Genomic DNA, 17,274 nt, shown 5'->3' with positions numbered 1-17,274 from the left:
GAGAAAACCGAGGCTCAGAGAGGGCAAATGAGTAGCCCAAGGCCACCTAGTTAGCATGGAAAGGAGGCAGAGCCAGAACTGGACCCAAGTTTGTGAGACTCCAAGCCCAGCACTGCTTACCTTAAAAATGGGTCAGGAGGTGGCAACAAGCCCAAATGTCCATCAGGAGGGGCTGCTCAGACAAATATGGGGCAGAGAGTGAGAGAGAGCCTTATGCACCAATATGGAGTGATCATCAAGATATCCTACTGAGGGCTTCCCTGGTGGCGCAGTGGTTGCGCGTCCGCCTGCCGATGCAGGGGAGGCACCGGGTTCGCGCCCCGGTCTGGGGGGATCCCAGGTGCCGCGGAGCGGCTGGGCGCGTGAGCCACGGCCGCCGAGCCTGCACGTCCGGAGCCTGTGCTCCGCAACGGGAGAGGCCACAACAGTGTGAGGCCCGCGTACCACAAAAAAAAAAAAAAAAAAAAAGATATCCTACTGAGTAAAAATAAAAGTGCATAGTTGCTTGAACCTATTGCTTGTATGTGCATTAAGTTAAATCTGGCAGCACGCAAGAAACTGGTATGTTGATTGTGTCCTGAAGGAAACGGTTACAGGGAAACAGGCAGGGGGAGAAGACATTTCCCTGGTGCAATCTTTTGTACCTTTTGGATTTTGAATCAAGAGAAGGTATTAGCTTTTCATATTTTTACAATAATAACATTTTTTAAAAAGAGATCGACAGAGAATTTCCTTGTTCAACCCTCTTAAATGGATGAAACAGACTCCTACTGAGCACCCAGGCCGTGCCAAGCCTCAGGTGGGTGCTGCGGGTTATACCATGATGGGCAGGATGCTGCCTCTACCCACAAGGAGCCGCTCACCCCAGGCGACCCAGACCCCCAGGCTGGCTGAGGGGTACGCTACCACAAGACTCCCACAGCCCCTCCCTGTCGCGCATTTGCCCGGACCCCCAGCCGCCCGAGGCTGTGAGCCTCAGTTTGTGAGGGGTGAGGGTCTGACCCAGATCCAGCCCCTGTGGACCTGATGACCACGGGGCAGTTGAGCCCAAACTGCTCGGGGCCACACCTCTCCTTCCTGGCAGAGTCTCCAGACAGGGCAGTGGGGAGGTGGGGAGCCTGAGCTGCCTCCCTGTGGAAAGGATCATAGACAATCGTGCCCTTTCTTCTCTTGCTTTAAGCACTCACTGCTTGGAATCAAGCAGCAGTTACCGTGCGGATCAAATAAGCAGTGAGCCCCCGAGATGGGATTTCAACCTGGGTGGGAAGTGTGAGCAGTTCCTGACTCTCTGGAAATGTAGCTGTAATCCACCACATTGGAGAGTCACCTCCCCACTGCCTCACCTTCCCTGCACTTTTCTGTCCCCACATTCCGCCTCCCAGCTCCATCCTAGGAGTGGGCAACTGCAGCAGCAACCCCGGTATCTTGACGTCCCACCACTTTTCCCAGCCTTCACCTCATATTGTCCTTGACACACCAAAAAGAGATAAATACCTCCCTTGGGGTGAAGCTACACCAATTGGTGTCCCCGAGACTCCAGGAAGGGGAGCTCTTTCTGGAGGAGCCACCTCTTTCTGGAGGAGGCTAAGGGTCTGGCTATATGAAGCCAGTGAATCGCAAAATGCTCTCCCAGCCAATGCTTCCAATGAAGCAGCTCTCCAGGGACCTGATGATAGAAAAAGTAAACATCATCAAGTTTTCTAAGTGATCAGCTGAGGTGGCAGGAAGTTTCGATGGGCTGTTACTTAACACTTAGCTACAAGTGTGTTGCAGTTTTTTAACTGGGGAGAATTGTTAGAGGTAATGGTCTGCCTTGACTGGGTCTTCTGGGATGACATGGACAGGGGACATTTGGGTTTCCTCATGTACTTTGTGTGATGACCATACAGCCTTCAACTCTCTCCTGAGTGTGATATACATGGAGAAGCTGAAAGAAGACACTGACGTTGTTCACACGGACAGTGACTTTAGGTCTTACGTAAAAGCTTTATTCTGCCTTACCCTGGCAGTGTGATCTCAGGCCAGACTTTTCCCTCTCTGGTCCCCAGAGCATCCTGGCAGCCAAACCAAGGCTGTCTCTTGTGCTAACTCACACACAGCAAGACTCTATTCCCTCAGCAACCTCCTAGACAAGGTGACCCAGGGAAGGATTGTCACTGCTCAGAGGACACATCTGACACCCCTCACATTTGAGAATGTAACAGCAGGGGAGTGAGGGGCGTTCGAAGAAACGCAATTGTTAGGAGGAGGAATGAAAGAGTCTGGCGCTTTGCATTCCTTTTCCTCTGTTAATTTGGCCTGTTTTCCAAACACGGGTCAAACAATCTCCCTCCCAGAAGCAGCAGCAGCAGAAGGAAATGTTATTAAAAACAGGTCCGTTAGTGGGCATGGTGTGTGGATGAAGTCTTGGGGAGTTTTGGCTGCTAAATAAAGACTCTATTGTTGTCATTCCTCCTTTCCCAAGCTCCCTCCCTCCCTTCTCCCCTCCCTCCCTCCCTCCTCCCCTCCCTCCTTACAATTTGCCCGGCCCTCCCCCAACCTAACCTCCCCACCCCAATAGGATCCGGTGGAAGAAAAGCCAGGCAAGCACAAGCAGGCACACACCACTGGGAGATCAGAACTTCTAGCTGGCTCTCTGCTGCCACAGCTCCACCAAAGGGCGGGGGGGAAACGGAGGGAGCCTTGCCGACTAAACCCAGAGCTGAGAGGAGAGGCAGGTGGTGCAGGTAAGTCCAGTCTGGAGATGGGGAGGAAGGCTCCTGCCTCCAGCCAGTTTCTTCCTGCTCCATGCAAGCTAGTTTATTGATCTAGTCTGCATCCTCTCCTCCCTTCCTCCCTTCCTTCCTTCTTTCCTTCCTTCCACCAAATTTTTCTCCTTTCGAAGGAGCTCAAATTAGTCTTCCTCATTTCTTCTCCCCCCTCTTCCTTCTCTGCATCATTCTGTACCCATGTATTTGCTTGTGGCAAAAGCTAAACTTTCTTGGTACAGATGTTTGTTGTAGCGCAGAGTTATGCTGCACACAGCATTTCTACAGACCAAGTTCCCATAGAATCCCTACTCTAGAACCCATTTCTCTGCACCTTTCACGTTTTGTCACACACTGTCACAGGCACACACACGTGTCACGCAGAGGCTGCACTCTCACTCCACATGCACACCCACGAATACACACACAATATGAAGGCATCCTGTCCATTCACCTCCCCTCTTCTGCATCTGATATGCAGGGCTAGAGCACATAGTGATGAGACACTGGCAGGGCCACACACAGGCACGCGCACACACACTGCATCTTGTCTCTTGCCCTCTCACACGCCTCCCCGACTGTAAGAGAAAAGAGAAAGTGTGTTTCCCCACTGAGATGGCAGAGCCAAAAGAAATCATGTGTCCTGAGTCCAGGCGGAGTAGGAAGGAGATGAACAACAGCAGGAGTTGGAAGGATTTCTTCGTTCTTTAGAACTTAATCGAGTGGGAGAGAGAAAAGCAGGTTTCCAACCTGCACAGCGTCTTCCTAGTAGCTCTGACTTTGGAGGTACGAATTCCCAGCTCTGGGGGCAATTCATTTCTTTTTTCTGCAGGCAGCTAGAAAAGATTTCTCTTTAAAGCCACTTCAGAATTATCCCATATTGGTAAGGGGTCCCTGTGGGAGAGGGAAAAAGACAGTAGTTCCTTAATCAGTCAGGGAGGGGAAAACTGAAGTGGTCAACTGAATGGGGCTTGTTTCCGAATAGGGTGGTCCCTCTCCATCTCCCCAACTCATTCCTCTTTGATGACACAGAGTGCTATCCCAGAGCAGGCCGGGCATGGGCTAGAGCAGGGTCTCCAAATATGGTTGATCTTCCAAATGCCCTGAGTCCAGGGGAGGGGGAGAGGGGTGCTCACTAAAAATATAGATGTCTGGACCCCTTGCTCCAGACCCACTGGATCAAGACCCAGGAATCTATTGTTGTCTTAGGACTTGAGGGTCAGCTAGGGCTTGAGAACCTGAACCAGGGGCCTGAAGGAGACCTGTGTGGAATTGAAGAGCCCAGGATTCTGGCAGTTAGCTGCGCAGAAGGGCTGTGTGGCTTCCTGGACGAGGACTGTCTGCTGGAGGAGCTCCAGAGTGTCCCAAGTGGGCCACCCTCTTTTGCGGAGTAGAAGCAAGCACCTGAGGGAACAGGGAAGACCTCCTGTGAGCTCTCACCCTCCCTTCTCCTTGTAAGCACTGACAGGCATGTCGTGGGGGAACATTCCAGAAAGAAAGTTCCCCCAAGATAGCTCCAAAGAGTTTATGTTTCCTCTTACCTGCTAATCTGCCCGCCCTGGGCCCCCAGGGTCATGCGTGGGGCTCCTCTACATCCCTTCTAGATCCCCCCCTCCCCTGCCCAACAGCTGTCTGTTCTGACAGGTTCACACAGAGGATGGGCTGAACACTCCCCCTTCGCCTTCCCTGGGGGAGGGGGCGGCAGCCCTATTTATTGGGCCTGTGGGAGAAGCTGGAAGGGGCAGAAAAGCCAGGTGCAACAGGTTGGGATGGGAAGTCATGGGTCACAGTGGGACTCCACAGCCTTCTGAGGACAGGAGAGTGCACCGTCCCTGGTCAGCATCCCCTCACCTGCTTCAGAAAGGCTAGGGGTGGGGGTTACTGAATTGGAGGGACAGAGTAAACGTTCCCCGAATGGCCGGGGGCATCTGTGTTCTCTCTAATTTGTTGGTTCTGAGACTCAAGTGTGGTCTCACAGGCCCCAAAGAGGAGGAAATTGCTCTGTGTAGGAGAGTTGGGGGAAATCCACGTGCCTACCTGCAAAGATCAGCCTTTGGGTGGAGGGCAGGGCTGTCCTCTGGCCAAGCTGGAGGGAAAGAGACCCCATTACTTTGAAATAATGTCAATAATAGCTTAACATTCACTGAGCACTCACTTTTCACACATTTCCTCACTTAATCTTCCAAATAATCTGATAAGAAGGTGTTAGTATGCCCATTTTACAGATGAGGAAACTGAAGCTTAGTAGAGGTAACAGATTTCTCAACAGTACCCAGCTAAACAGCTGAAGAGTTGCAGGGTTGAGACCCACATCTACAAGCACCCAGTGCATCAGACAGATTCTTGTATGCTTTTTTCAGGGCTTGGAGATGTTAGGGCATGGAGGCAGAGAGAAGGATATGGTGAGGTGATGGGCTGTCAGAGGACTAGAGCCATTCTCACACTTGTTTCTTCCCCAGGCCCTTGGAATGGAAAACTTGCTCTTCTGGACTAGTGGCCTGAGGCCAAAAAAAACACTGTGTTTACACTTTGCCTGGTGGCAGACACTGGGGAGACAGATTGTCTCTCCATAACAGTGTTATATTGATTTTTAGCACTTTCTGATTTGCAGCACATTTTAAAGTTGCTTATCACACTTACTTCTGAAAACAACTGGATGAGGAAGATATAGGGCTAGGGAAGACTTCGTTATCTCCATTTAACAGAGAAGGAAACTGAGGCGAGAACAGGGTCACGTCACTAGGTCGAGGTAGACTGGGCTGTGACCCCACGTCCCCTGTCTCATATGCACCGTGATGCGCTCCCTGCCTCTGCCCCAATCAGGCTCGCCCACACTCTGATTTCACTCCCCAGGAAAGGGACAGTGCATCCGTGATGTGCTGAATTTATCATGCCTCCATGTCAACACTTTCCTTACCTCAGGACCCCACAAGCCCTACTTGGAGGCCTTGGAAGAGTCTCAGGCAGCCTGGCTGGGCCTGCCTCACTCCTCTGCTAACAGCTGATCAGAGACCACCCGATTCACCTAGCTTCCAGCTCTCTTCTGGGCTTCAGGAAGAGATAAAGGGAACAGGATGGCTTTCAGAAGTCTGAGTTTAGGACAGAAGGAAGGGAACAAAGAAAGAGGGTCATCCCAATGTCCATGGGTGTGTCCAGGGGCAGCCCCACCCTCCACGGTAGGGTCACTGGCTGTGTTAAGCCATGGAGGCTCAGGGGTGACAAGCTAGATGGGAAATCGGACAAGAAAGAAGAACACCAGGAAGTAGCGTGGAGTCATCCTTCTTTAACCCGGGGAGACACACCCAACCTCACTCCCAACCCAGCCCCAATCCTAGACTCTCTCCATACAAAGCCAGTTACCCGTAAACTTGCCCTAATGACTTGGCAAACCCACGTGGACCTCAAGCCTGCCCCCAGTCCTGAGGCTAAACATTGCAAGGGTCCTGGGAGTTTGAACCTTCAATGAATGAATTTATGAGCTAAGCAGGGACAGGGCTATCTCACTTTAAAAATCAGAGTCTCTTGGACTTCCCTGGTGGTCCAGAGGTTGAGACTCTGTGCTCCCAGTGCAGAGGGTATGGGCTCAATCCCTGGTTGGGGAACTAAGATCCCACATGCCACACAGCACGGCCTAAAAAAAATAAATAAATAGATCAGAGTCTCTCTAGAGAATGTGCTCTTTTATAAACAAATAAATGAATAAACAAAACCACTGCCATCTGTAGAGATTTTATGCTCTACAACGTGTCTTAATGTGTGTGATCTCATTTGATCCTCACACAGTTGAGGAGCCTGGGGCTTGAGGAAGAGGGTCAGAGCCAGGATTCAAGCCCAAATCTCTAATACTTGGAACTAAAATTTGAATTTAAAACTCTCTTAGAAAATGTTCTTAGGGCTTCCCTGGTGGCACAGTGGTTAAGAATCCACCTGCCAGTGCAGGGGACACGGGTTCGAGCCCTGGTCCGGGAAGATCCCACATGCCACGGAGCAACTAAGCCCACGCGCCACAACTACTGAGCCTGCGCTCTAGAGCCCGCAAGCCACAACTACTGAGCCCATGCGCCACAACTACTGAAGCCCGCGTGCCTAGAGCCTGTGCTCCACAACAAGAGAAGCCACCGCAATGAGAAGCCTGTGCACCGCAACGAAGAGCAGCCTCCACTCACCACAACTAGAGAAAGCCTGCGAGCAGCAATGAGGACCCAACGCAGCCAAAAGATAAATAAATAAATTTATTAAAAAGAAAAACAGAAAATGTTCTTAAGTGAGAGAGTGAATTTTGGGTCGGTCAAAGCAATTGCTTTACCCCCACAAACAAGCAGCTTTTTGAGAACCGATGCTGGTGAACAGGCTGCAGGAGGAGGTCAGTGGGTCTAAGTGGTCCACATGCGTTCATTGAACAAGCAGTGAGCACAGCCAGGCAGAAAGCTGGGAGGCATGCTTGCAAAGGCGTATGAAATTTAAAACTCACGCACACTTACGACCCAGCCTAAGGCACTGTTATGAGTGGACAGAAGGTTCTAGAAGACAGGAACATAAGAAGGTGTGACTCTGTGCTTTGTGAGGAAGACTATGGCTCCCCTTGGAGTCCAAGGACCTCCAGTCTGTCACAAATTCTGGTTTGGAGACTTAGACTCTGGGGGCTGCCCAGGCTCCTGCAGGACGGGGCACTGCCTGACGAGAAAAGCCTTAGAAATGAGTACTATTTCCTAAAGAAGGAAGTGTGTGCGCATGTGAAAACACACACACACACACACACACACACAGAATGGTTCAGCCACAGGGCTAAGAAAAGGGTAATTGAACAGATCCAGTTTCTCCACGGAACAAGCCCAGGAGCTTCTCCTTGGGAACCTCCTCTCAGCTCTGAGAGGAGCTCGGCCAGCCCCAGAGGTCTAGAGTGTAGAAGGGTCAGAGGACCCATGGGAAGATAAGAGAAGTTCCCAAAAGGTCTGGCATAGGAGGTGGGGATGAGGAAGTCCTGTGTTCACGCGGATGGAAGAGGTGCGAGGCAGGCCTGCCAGGTGGAGCTGTGACTAACCTGTGATTCTGTCACCCCTGACAATGAGGCCAAGTGCTGCCCAGGCCCTGAACCACCAAGAAACACCCCTGAGTGAGGGCCAGCTGCCTGAGTTACAGTGCCTCACGGAGCAGGCTTCCACTCTGGACGAGCTTTACTTGCTTCCCTCGGGGCCCAGTACCAGGTAGATGCTCTTGGTGACGAAGGCAACGAAGGGAAAGAGGGCCCAGGCAGCCTGGGAAGCCTCCCCAGGGCAGGGCTTCTCGCACCACGAGAGATCTCTTGCTCATTGTCAGGCTTCCGGGCGATCAGGAAATAAAAAACGCCAAAGCAAAAAAATTCAAGGTCACAAAAATTGGGGCTCTTAAAAATGTTTGATTTTAGTACACTAATGTTGTAACCACCTGTTTAAAATCTATGTGCAATACGGTTGTGCTATTTTCAAGAAAATTACAGGACTGGTAACATATTAATTCATGGTTCACCAGTTACAAGTGGTGTGGGGTCCAGCAACAAGACTCAAGTTTAGTTTTACAATGAATGTCTTTTCTTCTCAGCCCTTTTGGTGTATCCCCAAGGCTGTTACATCCTCAACTGGAGATAAAGACAAGAATCTAACTGCAAGGTCCTTTGTGATGGGAGGCCCAGGGGACATGGTACTCCGGGACCCCTTGGAGAGGTCTGCCTGGGAAGAGACCACCTCAGAGGGAGGTGAAGAAGCAACAGAAGCTGCAGGGCAGTCTCCTCCCTCCTCCCTCCTCATCTGTCTCCCTTCCTTCTTCCTCGACTTCCTTCCCATACTCAGTATCCTCTATGAGGACTCACTCGTGCACACAGACGACAGGGGAGCGTGCATTTGCTTATGGGTGTGGTTCGGGGAGAGGAGTGGTGTGTGTGAGAGTGTGCAGGCTGGGTGTCCGGGGGGGGCTCTGCCCTCTTTCCTGTTTCTTGTCGCATTCAGCTCCTCCCAAGCATCAGACTCAGGACTAAGTAGCTGGTGAGGGGCTCCTATCGTCTTCCTTTGAGCAAAGCCAGCAGGAAGCCGGCACTGGGTCACACAAGGAAAGATGTGGGCTCCAAGGAAAGAGAGGGGAAGCCTGGAAGAGAGGCTTCACAGGGTCCAGATGCAGCTGGGGATACGCTCCAGCCCACTCTCTTGCAGGGCACCCCAAGAAACCTGCATCTCCAATGTGTCCCAGACCCCAGGAAGGAGAGGGACAGACCACCACAACTGTGAAGCAGCAGCAAGGAGGGCCATTGGAAGCAATGTGGAAACAGAGAGCCTGGAGGGAGACCAGAGGGGCTGTCACAGGGATGATGGCCCTGGGAGGGGAAAGTACAGGTAACCCAGCCGGGCCAGGGGAGCAAGTCTATGGGAGAAGCCAAGTTCCATTAACAGACTTGGGTCTACTGCAATTTCCCCAGCTTAATTCAACTCAAACTACATGGCCCTGTCTGAGGTGTCATCGGGACCAAGGGGAAGGGCAACCCGAAAACATCCTTTAGCAACCTATTCCACTATGTCTCTGAGGCAGGAAGTTCTTCTTTATATCCCACCTCAATCCCACCAACTCCAATGGATATGGAAAGCAGCAATACCAGGTCAGAAGAAATGACCCCCCCAGCTTTTTTTTTAATTGAAGTATAGTTGATGTACAATATTATATAAGTTACAGGTGTACAATACAGTGATGCACAATTTTTAAAGGTTCTACTCCATTTATAGTTATTATAAAATATTGGCTGTATTCTGCGTGTTGTACAATATATCCTAGTTTATTTTATATATAGTAGTTTATACCTCTTAATCCCCTACCTCTGTATTGCCCCTTCCTGCTTCTCTCTCCCCACCAGTAACCACTAGTTTGTTCTATATACCTATGAGTCTGCTTCCTTTCTGTTATATTCACTAGTTTGTTGTATTCCCCATAGCTTTCAGTTCCTTCCTTGTTTATTTCCCCAGGAGCCTCCACATCTGGGGAGAAACTCTTGGTGTGTATCCTGCTGGCAAAGACCAGCATTCTCTGAGCTGAGCGCCGGGGGTGAGGGGCGATCAAGGGCAGACGCAAGGGTATCTGCAGCATTTCCTTCCCAAGAGCTCTGTGAGCCCATGGAGACCTGGGGTTTTGTCCTGGGTCTGCTGTTACATAGCTTCCTGGCCTTCACAAGCTACTTCTTTCCTCCGGTACTCAATGTTTATAAATAGTCAAGTCTGGACTTGATTTGTGGATTTCAAAACACTTTTAGCAATGCAACTTTTTTTTCAAATGAATGCTTTAGCTGTTTTTTAATCTGTTATGTATATACAGATACATAACAGATTAAAAAAACACAGAGCTGCTCAGGTTGGCACAGGGGTGGGATGGGGGTACCCCAGGGCCATCCCCTTGGTCTCCCTCTCTCAGGAGGACTCCACAGAAATGGCGGCACAGTTTGAAAACCACCGAGTTACGGGATCCGTAAGGACCCTGCAGATGTAACACCCCAGGACGCTATGGCTCACATATTCTAACATCCCTCCTATAAGGGGAGTATAAGTGGAGGGGGATGGTTTTCTCATGATGCAGATGGGGAGACCGAGGGCTACAGAGGTTAAGGGTCTTCTCCAGGAAACCCCGGGACTCCTGATTCACAGCCCAGTGTGCTTTCTGCCAGGATGGCTCACACTCTCCAGAGCAGGCTTAATACATTCAGTGGCTAGGCCTCTGGGAGAGGGATCCAGACCCTCCAGCCCTTGCTACTTGCTCACCTGCCGGATACAGGCAAACAAGGAGATGCTTCCACAGGTCCCTCCCACAGCTGCCCCTGGAGCCCATCCTGACCAACTCTAGCTGCAAAGACATGTCCTCTCATTACTGAGGTCCAGCAGGCTGATCACTTCCTGTATTCCTCCCCACAGGGGCGTCACCTGAATCATGAGGTCATTCTTCTGCTGGCTTCTCCCACTTCTCCTCATCTTGGCCTCAGAGGCCCAAGACCAGCCAACAAGACGACCAAGACCCAGACCAAGGCCCCGGCCCAGACCCAGACTCAGGCCCACACCCAGCTTTCCTCAGCCCCATGAGCCATCGGAGCCTACAGACCTGCCTCCTCCCCTCCCACCGGGCCCTCCATCTATCTTTCCTGACTGTCCCCGGGAGTGCTATTGCCCTCCTGATTTCCCCTCTGCCCTCTACTGTGACAGCCGCAATCTTCGAACGGTCCCTCTCATCCCACCCCGCATCCATTACCTCTATCTCCAGAACAACTTCATAACTGAGCTCCCAGTGGAGTCCTTCAAGAACGCCACGGGCCTGAGGTGGATCAACCTGGACAACAACCGAATTCGCAAGGTGGACCAGAAAGTGCTAGAGAAACTACCCAGCCTGGTGTTCCTCTACATGGAGAAGAACCACCTTGAAGAGGTGCCCTCGGCTCTGCCCCAGAACTTGGAGCAGCTGAGGCTAAGCCAGAACCATATCTCCAGAATCCCACCCGGCGTCTTCAGCAAGCTGGAGAAACTGCTGCTCCTGGATCTCCAACACAACAGGCTGAGCGACGGCGTCTTCAAGCCCGACACCTTCCAGGGCCTTAAAAACCTCATGCAGCTCAACCTGGCCCACAACATCTTGAGAAAGATGCCACCCAAGATCCCCGTGGCCATTCACCAGCTCTACCTGGACAGCAACAAAATCGAGACCATCCCCAGCGGATACTTCAAGGGCTTCCCCAACCTGGCCTTCATTCGCCTCAACTACAACAAGCTCTCAGACAGGGGCCTCCCCAAGAACTCCTTTAACATCTCCAACCTACTTGTGCTCCACCTGTCGCACAACAAGATCAGCAATGTGCCTGACATCAACAACAAGCTAGAGCACCTGTACCTCAACAACAACAGCATCGAGAGTGAGTGGGGGCGGGGCTGGGTGCAGCCACTGGGAGGGAAGCTGGAGTCTCTTCTGCCTCAACACTTTCTCATGAGCCTCATGGTGGGGGGGTGCAAAAAGCACCCAATGTGGTCCTGGTCTTCAAACCTTGGTCTTTCCACTTACTATCTGTGTGACCTTAAAAGGATATCTGACCCCTCTGGGAAGTTTCCTCATTTGTAAAATGAGAATGGCACAAAGTTGACATGAAGATTTAATAGTTTAATATGGATAAAGTGCCCAGAATACCATGCTTGGAGGGTACTAGCTTTTCTCCCTCCACCCCTTCCCATCAGCCCCAGCTCCTTTGCCCTCCAGATCTATAGATAAGGTAGACATGGAATATAGCCCTGGACATTCTCCTAAAAGCAGAATGGTGACATTTAAATGTTGACTCTGAAATGCCCTGGGCCTGTCCACTGCAGAAACTGGCAGCTATGAGGAAAGAGGCTTCTTCCCAAGCCTAAGCCTAGGTTTTAAAGAGTCTGTAAAAAGCATACACAGAGAGGCAACTATATACTCAGAGTATACAACTGGTAAAAATGTGGGGCCAGAAGAACATGTCCGTATGCAGGTGCTTTCTGAATCTATCTGGAAGGCTGGAAGATTTAGTCATATAAGATAGTACACTTAAGGCAGAATTTGCCTACACTACATTTACAGGGTCCCGGGCTTGGGATAAAAAATTGCAGGCCAGAAAAGAGGCTCGAAGTCACAGTTTTACTTCAACCAAAAACGTCAGGTCTGAGTAGAGCATCCGCAGAACAGTTTGAAAACGAAAGAGAGAATATTACCTGGTCCGTGGACAAAATCAGGCTACATTCACACAAGGAATGCAGCAGCTATGCAGATAAAGGACACCAGGAGGAAAGAGAAGCACTCCTAAAATAATATTAGGAGTCCTTAGTTTTCAAGCCAAAGGATGAGAGGGGGATTTTTGAATTTCTGTAATAGTGAAACAAGCAGGTGGGAGAACAGGCTTATTCACTCATCTGAGATAATTACACAAAGGTCGGGGAAGGCTTCTTTAAATCTTGGAAGAAGCAAATTCGGGAAAAGGGAAAACTACTGTCTAATTTTACCCTGCAGGTAGCAAACTAATGGAACACATTACCCCCAGGAGGCTGTATAGGCCACAAATCTAGACAGAAAGGATACCTTGATTAAGACATGGCTGACAAGTTTCTACCACACTGTGGAAGAACAGGCTGCAGGGGGTGGGGGGCTGGGGGAGTGTATCATCCAGCCTTCTGAGGTTGAAGACAGAAAGATCACACCCACTCTCACCATTTCACAGATTTGAGAACTGAGCATCAGGGTGGTAAAGTCCAAAGTCACAAAGGTCATAGGAAGACAATCCATCTATGTCAGGGCTCTTTCTGCTGCTCCAATGTTGAAGAGAGAAGAAAGGGGAGAGAGGGAAGACGAGGAAGAGGAAGAAGGAGACGAAGCACAACCACAGAACAGAAGATAAACAGCCCACAGAAGATAAAAGGAGCAAGGCTTAGGGAGAATAAAAAGCTCCATTTAGAAGATGACATATCTCATGTCATCTAATAAGAGGTGAAGGAGAAAATGGAAACTCATTTTCCATTTGAAAGCCTACCACAATTTGGCCATAACTTACCTTTCCAGCTTACTTTCCCCAGAATCGGTAATCAACTTCAGAATCAACAGATTCATCCTGTCGTAGGGCCCCATGCCCTTCCCAGGCCCCCCTTCCTCTTCCTGTCACCCCTGTTTCAGTTAATGAAACCATCTTCTGCTCATCTTCATGCCTCACATCCTGTTCACAGGAAAACCTCCAGAGTAACCCATCCACCTACTGGCTTCAGATCTTGCTTCCCCCTATTGTTTCTCCACACTGTAGCCAGTTTCATCTTTCTATAGTATAAACCCGATCATAGGACCCTTCCAGGTTGAACACTCCAGGACACTATGGTTCATATATCCCACCATCCGTCTCATAACAACAGTCCTGCTCAGTGCCATTCCTCAGACTAGAAATCAAAGACCCCATCCTTAGTGAAATATTTGAAAGCCTACCATAACTGGTGGCCACAACTTACCTCTTCAGCTTAGTCTTCCTAGTATATCACATTGTACTATTTACTGGTCCCAAACTCTGCCGTGAGCTTTTTGGCCTCCACGATATCATCCAAATAGGTCACAGCCTCAGAACACCATCCCCAGGTCTCTACCTGCTGTAATCCTGTCTTTGAAGGTTCAGCTGAAAGTTTACTTCCTCTATGACTCTTCTGAGTAAATTTTCAATAACAATTGTTGATCAATTCCAACTTAATTTATTTCACAAATGGGTAAACGGAGCCTGGAGGTTAGGGTCGACTCATTCATGGTCACACGTTCCCAAGAACTGGTCAGCCAGTTCCAGAGAGGAAAACTCTGGAGTCCCTGTCCCTGTCTACCCTCTTCTTCCTCTCTGTCTTTGCCTCCAGCCCTGTCAGGCCTGACCCCCTGCCCATCTCTCCTGCTGACTTCTCCCCTTTTTCTCCATAGAAATCAATGGGACCCAGATTTGCCCCAACAATCTAGTTGCCTTCCACGACTTCTCCTCGGATCTGGAGAATGTGCCACACCTCCGCTACCTGCGGCTGGATGGAAACTACCTGAAGCCGCCCATCCCACTGGACCTCATGATGTGCTTCCGCCTGCTGCAATCTGTGGTCATCTAGGCCTTACTCTGCCCCTGGAGCTCCTCTGGCCACACTTGAATGCAGTGGCCCAGCTGCCTGTGTCCACCATTTGTTTTCTCTGTCTTCTTTTTTTGCTCTCAGCTTTGCCTTTCTTATCCCACCCTCCTGATGCAAGGACAAGCCATGTACTCTGCTGCCCCTGCAGCTTCTAGAGCAAGACTTCCAAAGGCTTGATTTGGTCCACCCAGCTCAAAGACACCCACCGCACATCCAAACTTCTGGCCCCAGAAGCACAGAGGTGTGTCTAAGGACTTCATATTCTCTTCTCTCTCCTCCTGCCCTCATCACTCCTGGGTAAGTCTGGGCTATGAACTGACATCTGGATCTTGTCCTGGCCAAAGCAAGCAGAAGACGGTCAGGGGCAGCCTAGAGGTGAGGTTTGGGAAGTCCTGCTGGAAACTCCTCCATGGTGGGCAGCTCTGGCCCAAAGAGGCTGAGAAACCCGTGTCTCCCTGGCCGAGGATCCCATCTTCAAAAACTGCTGCTCCACCACCCCATTCACTGGCACCAGACAGTGCACCAGCTCTGTGCCAGCCCGTGTTCTCCGGAAAGGAAGTGCAAGGGAACGGCTGGGGGAGGGCAGAGGGTCAGAGATTCACACAAGGGCCTGCATCCGGGTGTCTCTTCACAGGGATGAGATGGGGCCCTCCTCAGCACACAGCCTCCTGGCTGGTCCTCTCTGTTCCAAGAGTGAGAGCAGGGAGGAGCATTCCAGGAGAAGAATGGCTCAGAAAACTAGGAATCAGCTGGTGGGAGAGGGGTGGGAGTCAGAGACCCAGGATGGGCCCCGTGTGGGTGCAGATGGATCCTGCTGCCCCCGTGGCCACGCTGGATAAGAGGCCTGATGCTCTGGGGAACACAGCATCTGCAGTAGAGCGTACAGAGCCACCAACCCCGCCCCGCCATCTGTTCTCTATCAGTGAGGATGTGGCCCAATTCCTTCCACTCCCGGGAAGCAGTTCCTGAGAAACTGCTCAAGAAGGGGTGGAGCACCTGGAAATCTCCCAGAAGCCTCTTCCACTTGCGCAGATTGGCCTCCCCTTCTAAGACAGACACAGCAGTGACACCTGGTGGCTGGTGCTGGCTACAGCTGGCTCCCGTGTCCCTGCTCATCTCTCCGGTGTGATTTTCCAAGATCAAGGAGTTGGCCTCAGGTTCCAACTTGGAGAGCCATGGGCGATGTGCATGGTCTCTCTCTCTCCTCTGGGGTCTAAAGGGCACAAAGGTACAGAGGCCCCAAGGTGGGGGATCTGATTCCCATCATGAGTGAACACAAGTGGGAACCTTCAGGAAACCAGTTGAGGATACAGTTTGTTCCGATCTGCTCTCTTACCTTATGGGCCCCCTCTGCTCTCAGCTTTCACGTGGTACACCAAGGAGGTGGATAAGATACCCCTCCAAGGACCCTCTGGCGCTCATGTTCCTGTATGCAGCTCCATCCTTTAGACCATGTTCTAATGCAGGACGAGTCCTAAATATTATCCCTTTCCCTTGCAATAATTTATTCCCTGTATGGACTGTCCTTCCCCCAGAGTTCCCACCCCACCCTCTCTGGCCCAGGTGAGCAGCGTGACAGGCCTCTAAGGGAAGCCTGGGTTCCACAGGGCTGACTCAACTTCATCTTCCCCTTAACTCCTTCTAGGGGATGCTGCCCCTCTACAGCCTCTGAGTATATGTTGGTGGGGGTGGGGGCATACGTCCTAGAAATGAGTAGGATACAGTGCCCACTCCCAAGTTAGGCTGAAAAAAGTTCCAGAGATGTTTAAGAAATTGGATTAAGCTAGGTCCCTAACTTCAAGAAATTCCCATTATACTCTTATTTTTTCCTTTTGCTAATTTACAGAAAATGGGCCCGTTTCATTACAGCCTCCATCCCCCATGCTCGCATACAACTGCTTCATTCTTCGAGGCTGCAGCTGGTTTCTTCGAGGATCCTGCTTAGAGTCAAGATATTACTGTGTCTGTAAGCAACCTGGTGCTGTGGCCTGGATAAGCCCCTTCTGCACCTTATTCCCACCTTGCGCCCCCAGCCCCTCTGATGAGGCCCTCAGGGGAGCACAGCTCCTGGGGCTCCCCGGGGAGGAGGGGTCATTCCCCAGCTCCTGCCAACCTGAAGTGTTTTGTTTCAGCAGCAACAAAATCACCATCATCCTATTGCCGCATCTAGAATATTTCTGCTTCCTCCATTGCTCCCTGTATCTGTAAACCAGAGGAAATTAAATTGGCTTTACAGCACCACCCTCCCACATGCTATGTGCTGTTTTCCCTCGGGCTTAAGGAAGCCCCCTCCTCCATATACAAGTTAATTCTCTCAGTGCTGCTGACATATGCACATACAGGTGTGTAGTAGGTGCGTATGTATGTGCACTCTGTACATATATCTATTCTTTCTTGAAGACCATATTAACTTTGTGCAACAACTTTGACATTCCAGCACGCTTCACAGCAGAGAAAATAAAGTGATATGAAAAATACCCTGCTTGAACTTGACAATGTAAACAGATGAGAATAGTACCTTAAGGTCACTTTGCCACCCCTCTCCCCTGCCTCCCACCTTCCTTGCTCTGAGAAGACTGGTGGAGAAAGGATCCTATCCTTAAGAAGCTCTAGGAAAATGATTCCAAAAGTTTTTTTGGTGAATTTCCCCCAAAACTCACAATTGTTACAAAAATAATCCCTAAAGTCAGACAAGAAATCTGACAGCTACATTTGAAGCCCGAATCTCCAAGTTCTTTTTAACCCACAGATACCAAATTGTTGAGGTCTCCCAAATGCTCAGTACTGAAAGACACAAAACACACACCATGCCTGACCAGGAAAAGCTAACAGACTAGTTGAGGACAGGTAGTGTAAGATACATAAAACAGTGGCAGAGGTGTATCAAGGGC

The 17,274-nt window shown here is 50.5% G+C and overlaps 1 protein-coding gene across 1 annotated transcript; it reads left to right on the top strand.

Annotated features, from left to right (window-relative positions):
- The first annotated feature begins 2,560 nt into the window (after positions 1-2,560).
- On the top strand, positions 2,561-16,831 carry PRELP (proline and arginine rich end leucine rich repeat protein). Its single transcript, XM_007111029.3, has 3 exons — positions 2,561-2,726; positions 10,667-11,652; positions 14,190-16,831. Exons 2-3 carry the CDS (start codon positions 10,683-10,685, stop codon positions 14,363-14,365), a joined length of 1,146 nt encoding a protein of 381 aa, XP_007111091.1. The 5' UTR covers positions 2,561-2,726; positions 10,667-10,682; the 3' UTR covers positions 14,366-16,831.
- The last annotated feature ends 443 nt before the right edge of the window (positions 16,832-17,274 follow it).

Source organism: Physeter macrocephalus, unplaced genomic scaffold, assembly GCF_002837175.3.
Source record: "Physeter macrocephalus isolate SW-GA unplaced genomic scaffold, ASM283717v5 random_983, whole genome shotgun sequence".
NCBI lineage: Eukaryota > Metazoa > Chordata > Mammalia > Artiodactyla > Physeteridae > Physeter > Physeter macrocephalus.
The sequence above is the reverse complement of the archived record's forward strand: the minus strand, read 5'-3'. Positions and strand labels throughout refer to the sequence as shown.